We start from the raw sequence: 20,370 nt of genomic DNA, 5'->3' as shown, positions 1-20,370 counted from the left end.
ACCCGTGTAACATTTTGTGCTCTTCTTCTATGGTGACAATAATCTTCATCCCTGGGTTGCACAAGACCCTGCATCGAAGGGTGTCTTGGCCCTGTGCTCTGCTTTGGTCGGCTAGAGCCTCTGTCAGGCAGACAGTGGTGGTTTGGGGTGGGGCGGGTCAGCAGAGGTTTTGCCCTGTGACTTTGTGAAGTTATTTCCCTTCTTTTTCAGGAAAAAAATTAGCTGCTTCTATAACTGCTGAAGAAACTGAGAGCATTTTGTCACGAGAAATCACAGGTTACCCTGAGCTGACTGTGAGCATTGGGGTGCTGCCGGCGCCTCCATGCCATATTCTGGCAGGACGGTGGGTGCTGGAGGTCCTCTGCCCAGCCTGCAGTGCCCATCCCCTCTGCTGGGTGCAGGGCAGGACAGAAATGCTTCTTGAGATAACGTGGGCGCTGGGTCCTGTCAGCTGCTGAGCTGCCGTGTCCATCTTTAGCCTGCTCTCCGGTTACCAGACACGTCCTCTGGCTGCCTCCAAAGATAGGCAGAGCCACCTCCCGGTGCCTGGGCTGGAAACTGGGGGAAAGCAGAGGGGGAGGATCACAGGTAGGGATGAGACCAACAGATTTTTGTGGAAGGAGAGAAGGAAAAGCCACAAGTACACCTGAGCTATGGCATCACTGTGCTACAACAAGGGCTGTGGGCAGAGGTTTGATCCTGAGCACAACACCAACAGTAAGTGGGCTTGTCTGCTTTGTACTGGGGTGAGTGGAATGTGTGCAGTTTTCCTGGTCTCAGAACCAGCCTTGGCTGCCACGCCATGGCCTGTGCTGCCAAACAGGGCTGAGCTGAGCCCAGGATGGCAGGAGCTGGCTCAGAGCTGCTGGGTGTCATGGGTGGCTCATGGGCAGGATTGCTCCTCCTGAAATCCCCTGATTTTCCCTTTTCAGATTCCTGCCTGTATCACCCGGGTGTCCCCATCTTCCACGATGCCCTGAAGGTGAGTGGGGCAGGAGCCAGGGCTGCAGCTGCAGCCTTGTGCCTGCTGGGATCGCCTACACCTGACCACTCTGTCATCTCCTGGTGCCTAGGGCTGGTCTTGTTGCAAGAAACGCACAACAGACTTCTCAGAGTTCCTCTCCATCAAGGTGAGCGACCCACAAGCCCAAATGCACCCACACTGTTCCTCTGTCCTCTCCTCCTTGCCCCTGCTCTGTGCTGTTCTGTCCCATCCTGTGCCAAGGCTCCCCACTTTGCCCATCAGCCAGGGATTTCCTATCTGCTTCCAAGGAGCCTGCAAGGGTGCTAATCTCAAAGTGTGGGGCAGGCAGTCCTGGAGAAGGGTGTCCAAAGGAGCTATAGCCCCCTACCAGAATCCTGCAAGGGTGAACACAAATGCTCCAAGCACAAGCACAGCTGTGAAAGTCTGAGTGGTGCTGGGGTTGGGGGGGCAGGAGGCAGCAGAGGACCAAGGATTTGGGGGAGACTCTTGCTGCCCTTCAGCTACCAGGCTGGGGTGCAGCAGAGCTGAGACCTGTCTGCCATGGCCACACTGTCTTGGCCCTGGGAATCCCTGCAGCCTCAACCCCTGCCCTGGTGCAGTATCAGAGCCCATCCCTGCAGGACACAGAACCAGAAAAGCACAGAAACTTGCAGGGTTTGGGAGCAGGTGCCAGAGCAGGGTGGACAAAGCAGGCACAGGGCTTGCCTCTGCTGCTCAGGGGTGCACAAAGGGATTTCACAGCAAAGAGAAGCCTCCTGAGCCTTTCAGCCAAGGGGAGACCTCAGACAATCAGAAGGCCAAACCAGTGGAGGAGCTCATCATCCAAGGACCAAAATCAGCTGAGAAGATGCAACAGGAAAGACCAAGGTGAGGTGGCCTCAGCTAACAGTGCTGGCCTTGCAGTCCCACTCCTTCTGCATGCATTCTGCATGCGTTCCTGAGGAAGTGCTGCTGCTTCCTCTAGAGAGGCAGAGACACACTGCAAAAAACCCCAAACCCTAACTCAGCCTTCGCTGCTGCTGTTTCCCAGCTCTGATGAGCCAAGACAGCTGCTGCCCATTAAAGTATCCAGGTCTCTGGAACAGGCACTGGAGAAACTGAACCTGTCCTCCAAAGACGAGGCACTTGAGGGCAGTTGCGCAAATAGTGGCAAGCTGATGGACGGCGCTGGGATTGCAGATGGCAAGTTCAGCATGGGGTTTTGCAGGGCAGGTTCAGCACAGGCTGGCAGGTGCTGCATGCTTAGCACCAGCCAACCCCCAGCGCTGTACCTTGAGGCACATTGCAGTGAGCTGTGCTCAGGGGCCATCCATGAGAAGCTGGGGAGCTGGTGGTGGGGCTACAGGGAGGGTTTGGGAGTGCGTGCTCCAGGGTGAAGCTGTGCTGCTCTCGCAGGGGAGACGACTGCCCAGGTGAGAGTTGGCACCACCTGCAAGAATGCAGCCTGCAAGGTGGTGAGTACCCAGCAGGTCCCATCTTCACTTGCCCAGCAGTATTGCAGGTCCAGCCTAGGGGCTCGTCTTCCAGTTCCACAGGGTGCTGTGCTGGTGGGAGTGCCCATCAGCTCTGTATGCTCCTGCTCATCCCAACCCTAGAGCAGCTGACTCTGTCACTTCCCAGCCACATTCCTGACAGAGGCTTCTAGATTCCTGATTGGAGGTACATTTGCATTTCACTGCTGCTAATTGCTTGCAATGAAACGTAGCACATAATTCAGGATATGGGCATACAGATAAAATGCATGTGGAATAATTCCCGTCTACATTTAATTAATGCAGCAGAGCCCAGTTTGTATCTCACCCCAAGGCCACCTTGGGTAGCCTGCCTCGAGGAGTCCACCTGGACGTGGATGTGTTCCTGTGTAACCTGATCTAGGTGGCCCTGCTTTGGCAGGGGGGTTGGACTGGATGATCTCCAGAGGTCCCTTTCAGTCCTAAGAATCCTGGGATTGTGTGTGCTGGAGGGACCCAGCTGTGGGAAGGCAGGCAAGCTTGGAAAGCAGCAGAGAGGGAAGCAAACAGGGAGCAAAAGACAGCAGGTGGATAAGGACATGAGGCCAACATGCTCCGGGAAGGATGGGAAAGGACAGGATGGACAAACAGCCCCTTGCACCTTGCAGCAAGTTTCTGTGGTGTACAAACTTGCCCACTGACCCGATGTTGCCTAGTCCCAGGCTGGGATCAGGCTGTGTTTGGGATATGGGATACAAAAAGGCTGCTGTCAGGGTGTCAGGGATGGATCTGGGGTGCTGGTGAGCTCAGGGTGGCTGCCCTGATGTCACAAGCAGGGAGCAGGCAGCAGGGCCAGGGTGCCAGGGAGGCAGAGTGCCAGAGTAAGTCCTCACAGATCCTGGACCTAGTGAAAGGGTGATGTTGGGCATCATGCTGTGCACTAAGGAGGGATGGGCACCAACGGGCAGATGAACAGCTGTGTCATGCTGCATCATGCCTGACGCACAGCCAAAGATTTCCTCTGCTTCTGGCTCCACAGATCTACCGAGGGCCAGAAAGCAACACAGAGGTTTGTACTTTCCATCCTGGTGTTCCTGTCTTCCATGAGGGGTAAGAAACAACTCTTCACCAGGAAGCAAACCGACCCTGCTGAGGGCTGTAAGTGCCACATTGCAAGGCTGTGTGGCCTCAGCAATGTGGCCGGTGCAGCTGTGGGTAACACCCCCGAGGGGAGCTAAGGGGAGCTGCTGGCTCCAAGCCACTCTCCCCTACCGCCCCCAAAGCCTGCTTCTGCGGGCGCTCCCCGCTCAGGTCCCCCCGCTCTCCCCAGGGTGAAGTCCTGGAGCTGCTGCGGCGTCAGAACCACGGACTTCAGCGCCTTCCTGGAGCAGCCGGGCTGCAGCCGTGGGCGGCACTGCTGGGCAGGGAGGGCGGTAAGAGGGCGCTTGGCGGGGGGAGCGCTGTGAGCACAGTCCGGTTGCCGGCACCCGGGGGTGCTCGTTCCCTTGCTCTGCATTCACACAGGGTTCTGCGCTCAATTCTCTTAATTGTCCTAATTGCCGCAGGTGACTGTGCAGGGTTGAAGGCCTCATCTTCACCCATCTGCTATTTAAAATGCTGCTCCTGCATTCACAAAACGTGTCAGCTCTCACAGCCAACAGGAACGTGCAACAGGAAGCTGTACAAGGCAGGAGGTGCCCCCAGGCACAGCGCAGGCAGCGCTGACGGCTGCTGCACAGGGGCAGGCTGCTGAGCATGGGAAAATCCCTCCAAAACCCCTCAAAAGTGTTGTCAGATGACTTAATCTGGTTTTAATGAAGCTTTCCCTCTGCAACTGCTTATCAGGAGGGGTCTCACCTGTATAGCAACAGGGTGTTGTGGCAGGGCAATAGGGAGAATATCTGAATTCCCAGTGTTGTGTGTGTATGTGTAAGCTTCCCAGGAAAACTCTAGGCTGTAAACAGGCTTGAGCTAGGAAAGCCACACCATAGTGGCCCAGGGTATCGCTGAAAGTGCACCGTGTTCTCTGAGCAGCCTCTTCTGACACCAGACTGTTCTTTGTCCTGGAGCAGAAAACATGTAGTGGATGTAAAGGAAGCTGCAGGGAATGAACTGCGATGTTGTGATGCATATGCTTTGTGCTAATTGTCACCTGAGTTTGGGGCTGGGGCTCATCCTGGGGCATTTCTTTAGCTGGCAATGATGAGGACTGCTGGGGGCTTGTCTCCTGGAGGTACTCCAAAAATGCCTGGCACAGTCAAAGCTGCCTGTGGCACAGAGGAGGTGTGGGTCCTGTGGAAGAAAAGTGAAACATGGCCAGTTGGGTCTCATCTGCCTCCAAAATTTAGCATGGTGCTGTGATCCAGCAACAGTCCCTACACTGCCCTCCAGACTGAGTTTTTTGACTCTGCACAGCATGTATGAGCTTGGGCACAGCCAAGTGACTCTGGAACAAGAAGGGGATATCTCTGGTCTTAACATGTCCTTAACTGCCTCCCCTCAAAAGAAAAGCAGAAAAGGCAGGGCTTGATCTTGTTTGGCTGATACCAGCCTCAGCCAGTGCTCTGCAAAGGAGCATCCTCTGGTACAGACATCCCCTCTGTTTGAAGTGTTTGGACTAGACACTGTGCCATGATGGGTTCCTCTCCATGGCAGGACAAGAAGGCAGTGTCATGCCGGCAGGACTGGCATCAAACCAGCAGCCAGGTGGTGGTGACTGTCTATGCCAAGAACCCGCTGCCTGCCCTCAGCAGTGTGAAAGCCAACCGCACTGTGGTGAGTGGGGCTGGCAGAGCTGGGCTGGGGGGCGCGCTTTCATGGCACCTGATTTTGATCAATGGCCAGGAGCCGGCTGCATGCCTGGCGCTCTTTGGTGGCCTGTTTGGTCTATTGCTGCAGCTGGGGTTGGCACTGCCAACCTGCTGTCACAAAGCTGAGAGCGCCTTGGCTTCACTGCTGCACGAGCATCTGCCCAGTCACTCTGGCTCAGCAGCTTTCAGCCTCAGTAGGTGGCTTTGCTGATCTTGAATCCCTCAACTGGTGGCACAGGTAAACCTGGCATGCTCTGAATGGGGGTGAAATGCTTCTAGGGGGTGAAATGATCCCAAGGGTACCACCAGCCCATTATACCAGAGCCAGGACATGGGATGCGTTATGGTGCTTTGGGGCAGATGCACTGTCTGGGGAAGAGTTCTGGCAGTGATGTGCCACCCACTCAGGTAATTTTCTGTTGATCTTTCAGCTTGAGGTTCACATCATCTTTGAAGGGAATAAGATTTTCCAGGCTGAAATGAATCTTTGGGGGGTAAGGTTCTGTTTACTCTGATTTCCCTCTTCCAGTAGTCTGCATGGGGCTGGGCTGCAAAGCTTCAAGCCAGCCTGTGCTTGCTCTCGTTCCTGGGCCAGGTCACCCATGTACTGACATTTATAGCGCTCTCTCTTTGGAAATACCTTTGGGGTTATGCCAAGGACTGTTTCAGAGGCTCTTTGATTTCTCCACTGCTTGCTGGCTCGGGAGGAGCAGTGGGACTCAGGAATTTCTGTGTGCATTTCTCACCTTTCTTTCTGGTGTGTGCTGCTGGCTGTGGGTATGCCTGTGTTTCAGCAGCTTTTACTGCTGTGGGGAGAGGGCTGTGCTGCAGCCTTGCATGCGGCTGTGGCTAGCTGAGCTCCCCTGAGCTCTGTACCAGCACTGCACTGCTGCTTAGATGAAGCTGGACACCGTAAAGCTCAGCTGCAGCCTAGGTTTCATCCTGCTCTATCTCCTGGGAGATGAGGAGAAGAAATTTGTCCTCTCTTCTGTGGCAGGGCTCTGCCAGAAGGGAAGGGATGAGCATGTGCTGCCTGCCCTTCTCTGCCCAGCTCACTGCACTTTTCCCTCTCTCTAGGTCATCGAAATAGAGAAGAGCTTCGTGAGCATGGTGCCTACCAAGGTGGAGATCATACTTTGCAAAACCAGCTGTGGCTCCTGGGCCAGGCTGGAGCTCCCCCAAAGCAGGTCACACTCCTGTGGTGAGCAGGAGAAGGCTGCCTGCACGAAGGAGCCTAGGGCCGTACAAGAGGAGGATTCAGATGACAACTTGAGCTGGTCAGAGGACGATGAGGAGGAGCTGGAAATGGGAACACCGAGCAACTGACAGTCAAGCGCTTCAGTGGCTGAGCAGTGCTGGCTCCTCAGCTGCTGGGAACCTTGGCACCCCCTCCAGAGGAGCAGACCCAGCCCAGAGCAATGTGCAGGCTGCAGCACACCCTCTCCCCTGGTCAAGCGGCAAGTAATAAAAACCCAGTGCAAAGGTTACATTCTGAAATCCCTGACAAGTGCTTAAGGAACACCAGCGAGCTGAGCACCGCCATCCTCTCCCACTCCAGTGACCAGCCGGGCAGGACAACGGCAGGAGCTCCAGTGTCTGCCCCTCGGGTCCTGCCGGACCCCGCTGTCTCTACCTCCCAGGGGCGCCGAGCCCAGGAGGTGTCAAGAAGGAGATGGCAGCCGCGGGCACGAGCGGAACGATCCCGCTTCCGCGGTGCCGGCGGGGACCGAACGCTCCCTCGGCAAAGGCCTCTACGGCGCCACGGGAAGGCCGCGGAGGGGCGGGCGCCGAGGCCCCGTCGCCGCGTTCCAACAGCGGCGCCGGCGGAGCGCCGCGCCCCGCGCGAAGCTGCCGGGCAGCGGGCAGAGCCTGCGGCTGCCCCGCCCCGCCCCCCTGCAGCGGCGCCCCCTGGCGGGCCCTCCGGGCGCCGTGGCGCGAGAGGGCGCGTGCGCGCGGTGCGGCAGGGGCGGGCGCCGGGGTGCGGCCGGGTCGAGGGTCCCGCCGCCGCCCCGGGAGCTGCGGCCGCTGGCGGCGCGGAAGGTGAGCGCGGTGCGGGCGGCGCGGTGCCGAGTGGCGTCCCCGGGCTTCCCGCGTGCGGCGGCTCGGCGGGCCCTGCCGGGCCGTGAGGTGAACCAAGCTGAACGGAGGTGCGGTGGCTGCGGCCCGGCGGCGGAGCGGGCCCCTGTGGGCCGCGGGCACCCCGCGGGTGTTGCTCTTCAGCGTTGCTGCCGGGCGGAGGCCGGCACAGGCGGCGCGCTGAAGGGTGTGGGGGGGAAGATCCTCGGCGTCCGGCCGCCGCCACTCTCGCTGTCAGCGGGGCGGTGGCCCGCGGCCGGCTCCGGAGGAGGGAAGCGAGCCAAGCACCCCAAGCTGCGGGGCGAGCTGCGTTCTTCGTTCCCGGAGGGTGCGGAGATGCGGTGCGGGTCCTGGCTTCTGCAGGAGGGCTTTGGGGAGGTGAATGTGCTCATCAAGGGGCCTGGAGATGCTGGAGGCGTAAGGGAAGCGGAATGAGGCGGAACAAGGTTTTTCTGACTCCATTTCTCTCCCAGAGGTGTGCAGGGAGTGGGAATGGCTCCGTGGACAGGTCCTGCACTTCCTTCTTCTGTTCGAAGGTTGGGCTGTTCTAAAGTCAGGCTGATGCTAATCTGTATCAGGAATGCAGTGACAAATTTAAGGTGACCTTTGCTCCCAGCAGATTTAATAAAAAGTTGGCATATGGCGATGAGTTACTATTTTCTGAAGGTCTCTTGTTTCAGTGCTAAGGGTGGATTTTCCTTTATAGGGATATGTAAGAGTAGTCATATTTGATCAGCTCTCTAAAAACTGCCAAGTTATTGTCTCAGGAAGAGTAGAGCAAGATAGTGACTTAAGATATTTTGAGTGCTGAGGGGTTTCCACAGGAGTTTCAGGTATTGTCTTAAGCTTGCTTTCATAAGCTTAACAGTGCGCTTCTTGAGTTTTACAAACTCTCAGGATTTGTGTAATCCTGTACTGAGGAATTCCTAGCTTAACCACAAACCCTGAGAAGCAATGCTACCTTTGATTTGTTCTGCACCTCCCTCTTTCCGATTTAATGTCCCTTCAGTGTTTGGTTTTGGGGTTTTTTGTTTAAGACCCAATGAATAGTCAGTGTCAATGTACTTTTTATAAGCACTTGTAATTCTAATTGTATTTACTCTTGAGTTGTAAAAAGAACCCAAAACCCCATCAAAAACATTAAATTTTTTTTTTTTTGTGTCTCTATTGTTGCAACATGTGTCCTGTGCTGGGGTGCAGTGGTCCTTATTCCACCATCATCAGCCATGTGCTCTTTCTCCCAAGCTTAGTTTTTGATTATAAAAGGTTATGGGTCTCCTCTTTGTCAGATGTAAAATGTATAAATTGAAGGCTCTGTTTGGCGAATTTTCCAGTGTTAACTACACACAAGTTTTTCTGTAGGGAACTTTGAGACATGTTTGGTATTTTAGATTACCACTTCCATTAAAAAAAAAAAGCCCAACAAAAAAAAAAGGATGTTCAGCCAGGCCAAGAGCAAGGTCCTGCCCCTGGGTCGGGGCAGTCTCCAGCACAAACACAGGCTGGGAAACAGTGGATGGAACAGCCCTGAGAAGAAGGACTTTAGGTGTTGGGTGAGGAGAAGCTTCCCATGACACGGCTTCAGTGTGTGCTTGAGCCCAACCCCTCCCCCCCTCCGTGTGCTGGGCTGCACCCCCAGAGCATGAGCAGCAGCTCAGGGAAGGGATCCTGCTCCTCTGCTGCGCTCTGGGGAGACCCCCCTGCAGCCCTGATCCAGCTCTGGGGCAGCAGCACAAGAGGGACATGGAGCTGTTGGAGCGAGGCCAGAGGAGGCCACGGAGATGCTGCGAGGGCTGGAGCAGCTCTGCTCTGGAGCCAGGCTGAGAGAGCTGGGCTGGGTCAGCCTGGAGAAGAGAAGGCTCCTGAAGGGGAGACCTGAGAGCAGCTCCAGTGCCTAAAGAGGCTCCAGGAAACCTGGAGAGGTGCTTTGGACAAGGGCCTGTAGGGACAGGCCAAGGGGAATGGCTTTAACCTGCCAGAGGGGAGACTGAGATTTTCCTGGTATACACATTGTCCTTCAAATACAACAGTGGCTTTGTTATAACTTTTCTTAAAACACAGTGTTTGAAGTGCCAGTGAATGCCAGGTGCTAAAAGATGATGGGAAGATAAAGAGTAGAAATTGGCTTCCCCCCCAATAGGAATCAGGGATGCTTTAGCTGGATTTATCATTCATCCTGCAATGTGCTTAATGTGCCTTTTTACAGAACCTCATGTCTGAGGTAATTGTCTTGTCTTCTTTTATCCAGCAATAATGGATAAGGCATTGCCACAGTCTATAAAAGGTAGGACAGGCATGTTATTTGCTCTTTATGAACTGACTGTGATAAACAGACCTCTGCATGTCTTGCATGAATCCATTCTTCTGCATGTGGTTTCAATGGGAAAATCAAGTTTAATACTATGCAGCTTTTGATTATGGCAGGATACCTGCCATATTCTTACATTGGTAATTTAAATATCTACTGAAGTCCTGGTTTTTAGCTCCTGTACGATTGTGCAGCAACACCTTGATGTAGTGTTATTTTACCAGCTTGTTTCTAATGCTCTTTGCAAATATTTATTATTCAGTAAACAATCTTGGGATCATAGAATTTAAGGTCACTGGTACTTGGCTACTAATATAATTGCTCTCCTATAAAATCTGGAGTAAGACTGTTGATGCAGTGAGGTTTGTCTTGTTGAGGTGCCCAAATACCTCTTGCAGACAATTTAGTTTTCACTGTGGTTCCTCAGAGAATACCGCTTACATGGTAAAGCTTATGTTCAATTCATCCCTGGGAAAAAAAAAAAAAAAATCTGTAAATTGGTAAACCAGTTTCAGCCTAATTTGACAAGGAAAGAGATTTAAAAAGCACTGTATGAGAGATTTTGGATGGTTTCTCTTATTTCTTTGAAAAAACTTTTTGTGCCAAAAGGGCCAAGGCCTTTCTAGCATTAGCGCTGAGAAAACAACCAGAGAGAGCTCCACTCTTGTTAGGCACAAGTAGTATGTGCATGGGTGCTAAACCTGCAGGCAGAGCTCTGCAGAAAGCAAGCTTGCTTGATTCAGATGTTCACATGGGGTCTTGGGCTCCATGGTTCTTGTGCTACTGAAATCTGGCTTGGCTTGCTGATTCCCCCCTCTTTGCTGCCACTCAGGGTGTTGCCATCTGTTTTGTTTCTCTTGCAGGTTTCTCTGGCAGGACAGAAAACAGTGTGGAAAACTGAAAGGCACTGAGAAGTCCAAGTAGGTCATTCATTGCTGAAGGGTAATAGGAATGAAGTCTCCTGTTTAACTTTTTTACTGTTTCTTGGCATGCGTTCTAAAAGTCTGGCACTAAAACAATGGTGAGTAAGCTGAGCTGTTGTGGAATAGTAACACAGTCTTAATTAAATTGCAGAGGGCCCTTTCTCTTTCCTGTCAGGTCTGGTGGCTAAGCTGCACGCATGAAAATTCTTCATTCCTTTGCATGACTGAGGATGGTAGCATATACTTTGAGCTGCTTTATCCACCCAATGCATTGTTGAATGTTTCTGCCCAACTTCACCTATCGGGCAGATAGAGTGAATCATCTCTGATCCAGTTTTTGTTACTGGAAGATGAGCAATTAAGTCATTCATCATTCTTAACTTCTGCTTCTACTTGCTTCTGATAAAGCAGCGTCAGTCTTCTGAGCCTGCAGAACAGGGAGGGATTGATGAAAGGTTGTGGTTGAACAGAATAACACAGCTCAGTTTAGGTGATTTCAGCTGAACTCCTACTGCGTTTTCTGCTCTTTTTTTTGCCAAAATAAGGCCTACCCAAACTGGAAACAGATATGGAAGACTTGACAAACTGTGAAAATGAGCAGTATTAAAGCTAAAGAGCAATATTAAAGCTAAAACCTGCCTAACAGAGAGGCATGTGGTGTTAATGTAGTAACAGCAGAGGCCTATCATGTTAAGAAGTAGTTCCTCTGCCAGAAATTTTTTGACATGCAGGTACTATAAAACCCATAAATCTAGAAAACCCCAGAAGAATGCAGGTTCATGTTTCCTCTCTGTTTTCTGTCTCTGTTTTCTCCCTTCTCTGAGTAGAGATACTAAAGGGAAGATATGGAAGTTTTTTCTCTCCCACAAAAAAAATTTGATGCAACATGAAGTTATTCTGTGATTTCACTTTGTGAGAACAGGGAGTGGAATCCAAGCAGTTAATTTCCCTAGCAGATGTCCAGCTGGGTTACAGGAGAGCAAGCTGTCCATATTAATGCTACCAGTAGGATAGGTAATTAGGTCAGAATGGGAGCAGCTCTCCAGATGATGTCTTGACATGTCGACTGAAATCTTACATTCCAAAGGAAGTGCCAGGTGTGCAGGCAGCTGCAGACTTTGCAGCATCTTCTGAGAAGGAAACTGACCCAGTCAGGAATGCCAGTATTCTAATTCAAAGGCAGTGGTGGACAAGATAGAAGTAACTCTCATCTACATATTTTTGCAAGACACCACTTTGTGGGTTGTTTGGTTTTGGGTGGATTTTATTTTATTTTATTTTATTTTATTTTATTTTATTTTATTTTATTTTTCTATGCAAATGATTCCCATTCTTCTGTAACTCTTCATGTTCTGATGATCTTCCACTTCAGTTGTAATGAAAGTTCTTTGGCAGGATTAAGCAACCTGAATTACCTCTTGCTACTCTTGACTCGCTCCATTCTCTTGCTGAACAACTTTTAAACTAAAATTGGCTTTGAAGCTTGTGCCCAGCTTTTCTGTTTCTAAATTCTAAACCTTGGTTTTGGTGGTTGACATGTTAATCTGTATTTTTCTCTTTTTCCTTTACCTCTTCTTTAGAAAGAGTTTTTCTCCCTAAAGTTTTTCCCCAAAATTCTTTTGAAGCTCACCAAAAAAGCCTCAAACAAACCCTAAACTATTTTTTCTGCTCTCGGTAATGTTTGTTGGTAATTTTGTTTTTGGAGCATGTTTTTTTTTTCCCCAGCATACATTTATATTCAAATAGCATGCAGTGCCAAGTTTAGAGGTGCTGGAGAAATAAAAAGAATTTTCCATGCAGATTTTAACCCCAGCTACTTGCTAACTTATGAGAGTTTGATTGCTAGGGAAATTGTTTACAACAAAAGAATAGAGACTTCACACATTTTGAACAAAGTGATACGTGGATTTACTAGAACAGGTCTGATGGGGGTAATATTGTTTGCTTGGTTGTGGCTTAAATGAAAAAAAGCTTTGTCTTCCACATGTAAATCTTTAACCACAAGACACCAGCTCACAACATGAAGTTTCTGGGGTGTAGGAACTTCTTTCTACTCTTTTCTGGTTATAATTTACCTTAATTTTTTGGTTTGTTTTGTTTTTGTTTAAGACAACCTAATTTAAAGGAATCCTGCACAGAGAAACATACTTAAAAGCCTACAAGCTCTTTAATTGTATTTATAGAATCATAGAATAGTTAGGGTTGGAAAGGACCTTAAGATCATCTAGTTCCAACCGTCTTGTCATGGGCAGGGACACCTCACACTAGACCATGCCACCCAAGCCTCTGTCCAACCTGGCCTTGAACACCACCAGGGATGGAGCATTCACAGCTTCCTTGGACAACCCATTCCAGTGCTTCACTACCCTTACAGTAAAGAATTTCTTCCTTGTATCCAATCTAAACTTCCCCTGTTTAAGTTTTAACCCGTTACCCCTTGTCCTGTCACTACAGTCCCTAATGAAGAGTCCCTCTCCAGCATCCCTATAGGTCCCCTTCAGATACTGGAAGGCTGCTATGAGGTCTCCACGCAGCCTTCTCTTCTCCAGGCTGAACAGCCCCAACTTTCTCAGCTCCAGTCCCCTGATCATCCTCATGGCCTCCTCTGCACTTGTTCCAACAGCTCCATGTCCTTTTTATGTTGAGGACACCAGAATTGTACACAGTACTCCAAGTGAGGTCTCATGAGAGCAGAGTAGAGGGGCAGGATCACCTCCTTCGACCTGCTGGTCCTTTGGATGCAGCCCAGGGTACGATTGGCTTTCTGTGCTGCGAGCACACACTGAAGCTGCCTCATGTTCATTTTCTCATCAGCCAACACCCCCAAGTCCTTCTCCTCAGGGCTGCTCTGAATCTGTTCTCTGCCCAACCTGTAGCTGTGCCTAGGATTGCTCCCACCAAGGTGTAGGACCTTGCACTTGGCATGGTTAAAAATCCACGAGGCTGGCATCAGCCCACCTCACAAGCGTGTCAAGGTCCCTCTGGATGGCATTCCTTCCCTCCAGGGTATCAACTGAACCACACAGCTTGGTGTCATCGGCAAATTTGCTGAGGGCTCACTCAATCCCACTGTCCCTGTCAGTGACAAAGACATTGAACAAGACCGGTCCCAACACCGATCCCTGAGGGACACCACTCGTTACTGGTCTCCAGCTGGACATTGAGCCATTGACCACAACTCTTTGTGTGCGGCCATCCAGCCAGTTCTTTATCCATCGAGTGGTCCACCTATCAAATTGATTTGTGTAGTTCATACTTAGGCTGATGCTTTGGCATGTTTGCATGGAGTTACTTGTTACTGCAAATGTTGCTCTTCTAAAATCCAAGCCTTGGTGAGGTAAATGAATATACTAATGCTGTGAAAGAGCATTTGTGTTCCAGGCTTTTTTGTTACCCTACTACTGTTCTCTGAATTGAAAGCTCTAATGACCTCTCAAATAAAGGCCCAAGAAAATACGCTTTGGATAGCACTTTGATTATAAATGTTATATCAGGTTGAGTCCAGCTACTTTAGCTTCTGATGGTATGGGATAATGTGGCTTTTCATTTTACATATACATGAAACTGCCTCTATTGTCTTAGAATATTAGTAGTCACATGTCAGTGCCCGGTATGTGCAGGTAGGGGTGCAATTCTGGGATACCTTTTCTTTCTGTGAAAAGGTCTGGACAGAAATGCGTAGAGCTATAAGCCCTTGGAGGAGCACATGGTGTGTGTGAGAGATCTGCTTCCCAGTCTTTGCAATTTGTTTGTTTCAGAAGCTAGGAACTGGGCGCATAAAGGGTTTTGCGTATCTTGTTTTCCACAAGACTTTTGTTGCTATAGTTGAGTTTTTATTGAGTGTATCCAGCTGACTTATCTCTGTCACCTCTGTGATGTCACTTGTTATGAACTGATCAAAAGAGTGGTTTGCTGCACAGGTAGTTCATTTGGGAAGAAATTTTTGCTCTGGAATTCTTGGTCAGTTTTTTTCAGCACAGCATCTTCTAGTAAGTACTATAGTTTTTTTAAGTAAATGCAGGAATAGACTTTAAAACCTGCTCTTCGTGATGTGGTGTGGTGGTATTTTGGCAGCAACAGCAGCGTATGGTGTTCCTCCCCCATGATTCATTCCCACCATATGCTGCCACTGGCTTGGTTGTAGCAACACTGTTGATTGTGGTACTACGTGATGAACTGGATGAAACAAGTCATCACCATTTTTCAGTGTGTGATCACAGCTGAGGAGGTGGCATGCTACATGGGTGGGAAGGGGAAACAGGGTTTGGAAACTTCTGAAGAAAGCCTTGCTGCTGGTGAGAGTGTGCCAGCGTCTCAGAGTAGGTACTGATCTGTCCTACAGGGAGAGCAGCAGTAGAGACAAGGTTGGGGAGTTACGATTGCATCTTTAGGCAGAACAGTGTTATGGTATTAAAATACATGCTGTCTTTATCACTGCTCATAGCACTTAGAACCTTTGTGTTCAGAAATACCCTGTGTTGTATGTTGCCGGTAACAGTGTTCCATTTCTATTAATAATATAATGCTAAAAATGTTTAATTTGTATTGTTTTAACTGATTTTGTATTAAAAGGGACTTCAACTTTGGGGTTTGCAAAATGCAAGAAATATTTCTAAGCCTCTACTTTGAAAGAGCTTACCTTTTTTTCTATTTTTTTTTTTTTTTTTCCCCTAGCCTTATTAAATGAAAATCTTGGTGCAAGTGTTCTGGAATAATAGATGCAGTCCGGCTGTCAGCTTTTGCTGGTCAGTGCTGTTCTTCATTTACTGATTACTTTTACAATATGCACTTGCATATACATCTCTCTCTTTATGTGACTGGAGCCTTGAAATGGGATGACTGTATTTGTTTTTGATGTATGGTGAAAATCACCTGTATGCTTTTCTACCAAAACACAAAAGTACGTGCCAGATTTCATTTCAGGTGATTCATGTTGTTTTAGAAATGTCATTCCTGCCATTTTCAAAAAGGATATGCAGCTTCTGTCACTTCTTCCTGCTTGTTTTCCTCCAAATTTTTCCCATCCTGTGTCCTGCTGGAGCTTTCTGGAACAAGGTTTCTGCACTGCTTCCCACCACTGACTGGTTTTCAGTAGTGCATGTGTACATACATTGACACTTCCTTAAGCATTGTATGTTGTAATGACCACAGTTGATACCTCTCGAGTTGCCTGTTGCAGCTTTGTGCTAAAGTTTAAGTCTATTTTCACTTAGTACAGAGGAACCATGTATGCTTTCAGTGGGCAGTATGTGGATACAGATACAGACTTAATCAAAAGGACAAAGCTGAGACTTAAATGGTACTGAGTTGTTGATTTGTTTGGATGGCCTTGAGGAAGTTGGAGGGAGGGGGTTCCACGACTTCTATAGGTGAAGTACTTCACTATTGCTCATTTTAATATGTTCCCTTTGCTATTTTGAAGGTGTTGGAGCTGTGATCTTTCTAGAATAGGCAGTCTAGTTCCTCCCACTATTTGTTTCTTCTGTTTGAAGCAGTGTATTTGCTGTTGCTTGCAAGTTGAGGATTACTTGATAGTACCTCAAAGGCATTTGGGTGAAAAGGCACGTGCAAGTTCAGGCTAGCAGTGGAAGCTCCAGACTATAACAGATGTACAACAAATGAGTCCTTGTAGTTGTTCCATGCTATATTCAAAATTCCTGATGTTCATGTGATGAAAGTTTAGAATGAATTTCGTTTTAGGCTATATCCTTTGATTATCAAGCCTACATATCATGTATTGGGAAAAGGATAGGAAAGCCTGTAAGTATCACATACGTCCTGTAACAATTTCACAGTCTGTCTCGGAAGACTGGTTGCTGATCCTTCACAGCATGTATTTTTCTAATACTCAGTATATTATCTGTATTGTATCTCAAGCCTATTACGTTGTGCTTTTTCTGCTGCTGATTAGTGAGAATAATCTGTTCTTGGCTCCTTCAGGAAAAATACTTCTGTATTCTAAGCTGGGTACTATGGCTAGTTATATTTCAAAGAATAACATTTTCTTGTAAATGCTACTTTCTGAACCTTTTATTTGGTATCCTCTAAATAATGCAGTTTCTTGAGGTATGATTGCTACAGTGAATTATTATAGTAAACTGTAGCAGTGCAGCCAGTTTGGTTTATTATAGATTTTTTTTGAATGTTTCTTTGCTTAGGCAGTAAACTATGTAGCAAGAGGTGTGAATCTTGGAGGGGGTGTGTGTATGGAGGTATGTGTGAACCTATAAATGACAGAATATCTTGTTACTAGGTCTGAGGTCATGATCCCTTTCCACTTGCAGGTACCCCTAAGGACTTGTCCCTTTGGCTGTGGGGAAACTGCCTGGCAGTAAGGCAAGACTGTGGGAATTTGGCTAATTTGTATTTACGTGGTTGGAGTGCAGCCAGTTGTCACTGAGCTCTCAACTCCTTTCATCTCCGTGTCACTATTGCCTTTCTAGCCTGTGAGCGCTTCACAATGGCTTCTGAGACACTGAGTATGTCTAGCTGTGATAAGAAATTGTTAGCTTATCTTTAAAATTACTGTAATTGACTGTGCTTTTTCTAACTGTTTTCTTGCTTTGTGCAGGACTCTGTTTCTGGGTAAAGAATGCAGACTATAAAGTGTGTAGTTGTTGGAGATGGTGCTGTGGGAAAAACTTGTCTTCTCATCAGCTACACCACCAATGCCTTCCCAGAAGAGTACATCCCTACTGTGTTTGACAACTACAGTGCCCAAATGACTGTTGATGGCCGAACTGTTAGCCTGAATCTCTGGGACACTGCAGGCCAGGAGGAATATGACCGCCTGCGCACTCTCTCATATCCTCAAACCAATGTATTCATCATCTGTTTCTCCATTGGTAGCCCCTCTTCCTATGCAAATGTGAGGCACAAATGGCATCCTGAAGTTTCTCACCACTGTCCAAATGTTCCCGTTCTTTTAGTGGGCACGAAGAGAGACTTAAGAAATGACCTGGAAACAGTCAAAAAGTTGAAAGAGCAAAGCTTGGCTCCCACTACCCCACAGCAGGGAACTTCACTGGCTAAACAAATTGGAGCAGTCAAATATTTGGAGTGCTCAGCATTGAATCAGGAGGGTGTTCGTGAGGTGTTTGCTGAAGCTGTGCGTGCGGTTCTGTATCCTGTGACAAAGAAAAACACAAGAAAATGTGTCTTATTGTAGTTACCTGGAGTGATGGAGTGTCAAAGTTGAATACTGACTAGAATCTTGGAGGGCTCTTTAATGAGTTAAATTGAAGATTCTCATCTTGCACTAACAGCTCTAAGCAGAAATGCTTTATGCAACGAATATTCTTGCAGTCTTATTGCTTCAGGGAAACTGAAACAGAGGTTTTTTTTCTAGCTGAGAGGTCAAATATCTACTTTATTTCTAAAGTTCCAGTCTCTAGCTTCTCCAGGGATCACTTGGCTTTTGTCCTTATTCTGTGAGGAAAATAAAAGAAGGTACTTCTTTGAAGCCGGACTTCTTTACTAGATTAGACATCAGTTACTAGATTTGTTGAAAAGCACAGATTATGATAACTTTGCTCTAAGTATAGCTGCTGCTTTTTCCATCCCTTATTTTACTGATCTGTTTTACAAACAGAAGTCCGACTATGCAGTTCTTTTGATTTGTCAATTTAAGTCTTGAAAACAACTTGTTTACATGCAAAAATGCCTGAAATATTTCTGAGATTCACCTTAGAGTGAACTGTGATCATTTATATGAAGAGTTAGCATACGGTGTGTTTAATGTAATGAGCAAGACCCAGGGAACACCTGCAGTGATTTTATTAATAGAAGTAGGAACTGATTTCTCCTAATGTACAGAATTTAGGATAATGACGAATCACTGAAATGAGCAGTTTTCATACTTTTGAATTGGAGAGGTGAAAGAGTAGTTTAGATGCAAGTCTTTCATAATAACCTAAATTGAGTTTTGATTTCACTCTCCAAAGAGATTTTGCACCTTGAGAATAAAGTTCAGTTACCTTCTCAGACTGCCTGAGGTAGTTGCAATGACACTTCTCAAAATGAGATTTTCGGTGTGATACCTTTCATGAATCCCAGAGACTTGATAGCATTTTGCCATTTGCTCTTGAGGAATTCATTGCTTTACTTCTTACTGTTCTTGGGCCACCACCTGAGATTTTTATGGCATATTGCTTTGTCTCTTTTCTGGGAGAACACTGACAGAAAATTTGGGGGTTCTGTTTACAGGAACCAGGAACGCTTGTTTCTTCCTGGCAACTCACTCGTGGTTTCAGTTAAATTTATAATGGTTAGTCAGTCACTGAATAGATTTACTTGGGCAGTTTTTTTCTTTCTAGTGGGTGATCACTTAATATAAACTGTTTTAACTGAAGTTCTATTTACATCCTTTTTAACTTTGCTGAGCGTCTCTAGTGAGTGGCAGCTGGCTTTTACTTTCAGGGTGCACTGTTCTTGATGTGTCATTCTGGGACCAGCTGAGGAGTGAGTGCATGAAACCTTCCTTAGACTTAACCTTACAGCTTGGTGGTATGAAAGCAGCATGCTTCAAAGCTACTTTGTGTGAAACCAGTGGTGCTGGACTGAGCTTTGTTGTCTGAGGTTGACAGTGCTGTCTTTGTCTGGGTGCAGCCTCAATGGGTAATTCAGGACTTGCTTTCTTGTGATTCCCACACATGCAAAAGTGCACTGGTGTATATCCTGGACAGAAAAAAAGCCTCATTTTAGCATGAGAACAGAGAGTACATCAAGAAGGGTTTAGGGATATTGTGTTAATTTGACCTTGCTTTATCTGATACATGCAAAAATACCAGGTGGATAGAAACATTCATATTTGTGCTCTAATTCCCTTTCAGGAGGATGTGCCCTTCTTCAGCCGGTGTAACTGATGCTCCAATTTTTGTGTATCTGAGATACGCTTGTATTGGTGTTGCCTTAGCAAACTGCAACCCATAATTTATAAGCTGCAGTTAATCCAAATGCTGATATATGTGTCTAGTGAACCAATGCAGAGGTCCAAATGTTGCCTTATTGCAAGCAACACCAAAACACCTGTTATGTATGTTTGCAGAAGCCTAGGGACTCTGCGTATTTTTCTTCACCAAGTGCCATTGCACCTCTTGCACTCATGGAAATGCTGTTCCAGATGTGGCTCCCATTGCAGTGCCCTGCAGGCTTGTGAAGCTGTAGTGTTTTAGTTAGGTAACCTCTACTCACCATGTTCTGCCTTTACTTTAGTAGTAGGCCTTTACTGTGGGATTGACTTGGAGGTAGTAATTAACTGTGCCTTGTAATTCAAGATTATTTTCTGTAGGTAAATTTCAGTAACTGCATAAAAAGGCTTTATCGTGTTTACAATGTATTTATGTAAGCCAGTGCACATGGGCGTTTTTAATGCTAGTCAGGCATAAATCAACTGTCTAGTCACCCCAGTGCAAGCCCCTTTGCTTCATTCAGAGATGTACTTCAAAGCGTTTGTGACGTTTGAACTGCTCTTAAATAGACTTAATTTCAACAACAGGCACCTCTTCCACCCCCCCCCTTCTCTGCTACATATATTTGCAATTTTGTACTGAAACTACTACTGTTTTAAAAAGTTTTTACTTTTTTACATACTGAAATATTTTAGGTCTGCATATTTTGTGGTTATTCTGAACTGGATGACAGTAACTCTGTGGAGAAGAAATCTTGTGAGCAAGTATTACTACACACCCCTCCTGTTCCTGTAGACTCACAGAGCAGCCAACCTGGTGTTAACTGGAAGAGAGTGTATTGAGATAAAATTCATCTACTTAATCAATTTATTTGAATTGATTACATTATCCTAGAACACTTTATCCCC

At 47.7% G+C, this 20,370-nt stretch overlaps 2 protein-coding genes across 13 annotated transcripts; both read left to right on the top strand.

The window, feature by feature from the left end:
- The first annotated feature begins 574 nt into the window (after positions 1–574).
- On the top strand, positions 575–6,733 carry ITGB1BP2 (integrin subunit beta 1 binding protein 2). Its single transcript, XM_057403174.1, has 11 exons — positions 575–717; positions 933–982; positions 1,074–1,130; positions 1,704–1,852; positions 2,016–2,134; positions 2,381–2,439; positions 3,476–3,546; positions 3,767–3,869; positions 5,092–5,211; positions 5,678–5,740; positions 6,324–6,733. The coding sequence occupies exons 1-11, from the start codon at positions 654–656 to the stop codon at positions 6,570–6,572; spliced, it is 1,104 nt and encodes a 367-aa protein (XP_057259157.1). The 5' UTR covers positions 575–653; the 3' UTR covers positions 6,573–6,733.
- A 451-nt stretch (positions 6,734–7,184) lies between these two features.
- Positions 7,185–20,052, top strand: LOC130595974 (rho-related GTP-binding protein RhoG-like). Of its 12 annotated transcripts, none has more exons than XM_057403165.1 (4): positions 7,185–7,286; positions 10,494–10,651; positions 16,838–17,032; positions 17,125–20,052. In XM_057403165.1, exon 4 carries the CDS (start codon positions 17,146–17,148, stop codon positions 17,719–17,721), a length of 576 nt encoding a protein of 191 aa, XP_057259148.1. In that variant the 5' UTR covers positions 7,185–7,286; positions 10,494–10,651; positions 16,838–17,032; positions 17,125–17,145; the 3' UTR covers positions 17,722–20,052. The 12 variants fall into 12 exon arrangements, with proteins under 12 accessions (XP_057259148.1, XP_057259147.1, XP_057259145.1 ...); XM_057403164.1 differs by lacking the exon at positions 16,838–17,032 and adding an exon at positions 15,228–15,298; XM_057403170.1 differs by having other exon boundaries at positions 7,201–7,286; positions 10,494–10,550.
- The last annotated feature ends 318 nt before the right edge of the window (positions 20,053–20,370 follow it).

Source organism: Pezoporus wallicus, unplaced genomic scaffold (genome assembly GCF_028554395.1).
Source record: "Pezoporus wallicus isolate ANWC-B61680 ecotype Strahan unplaced genomic scaffold, APGP_CSIRO_Pwel_v1 contig_9591, whole genome shotgun sequence".
In the NCBI taxonomy this organism is placed as follows: domain Eukaryota; kingdom Metazoa; phylum Chordata; class Aves; order Psittaciformes; family Psittacidae; genus Pezoporus; species Pezoporus wallicus.
The sequence above is the reverse complement of the archived record's forward strand: the minus strand, read 5'-3'. Positions and strand labels throughout refer to the sequence as shown.

What these genes read in the sequence shown, in the direction of transcription:
- LOC130595974 (XM_057403166.1), top strand. Translation starts at nt 17,146, where the DNA reads ATGCAGACTATAAAGTGTGTAGTTGTTGGAGATGGTGCTGTGGGAAAA.
- ITGB1BP2 (XM_057403174.1), top strand. Translation starts at nt 654, where the DNA reads ATGGCATCACTGTGCTACAACAAGGGCTGTGGGCAGAGGTTTGATCCT. An exon ending in ATGCAACAGGAAAGACCAAG is followed by an intron (nt 1,853 to 2,015) that starts GTGAGGTGGCCT and finishes GCTGTTTCCCAG; the next exon opens with CTCTGATGAGCCAAGACAGC. An exon ending in GGGCAGTTGCGCAAATAGTG is followed by an intron (nt 2,135 to 2,380) that starts GCAAGCTGATGG and finishes CTGCTCTCGCAG; the next exon opens with GGGAGACGACTGCCCAGGTG.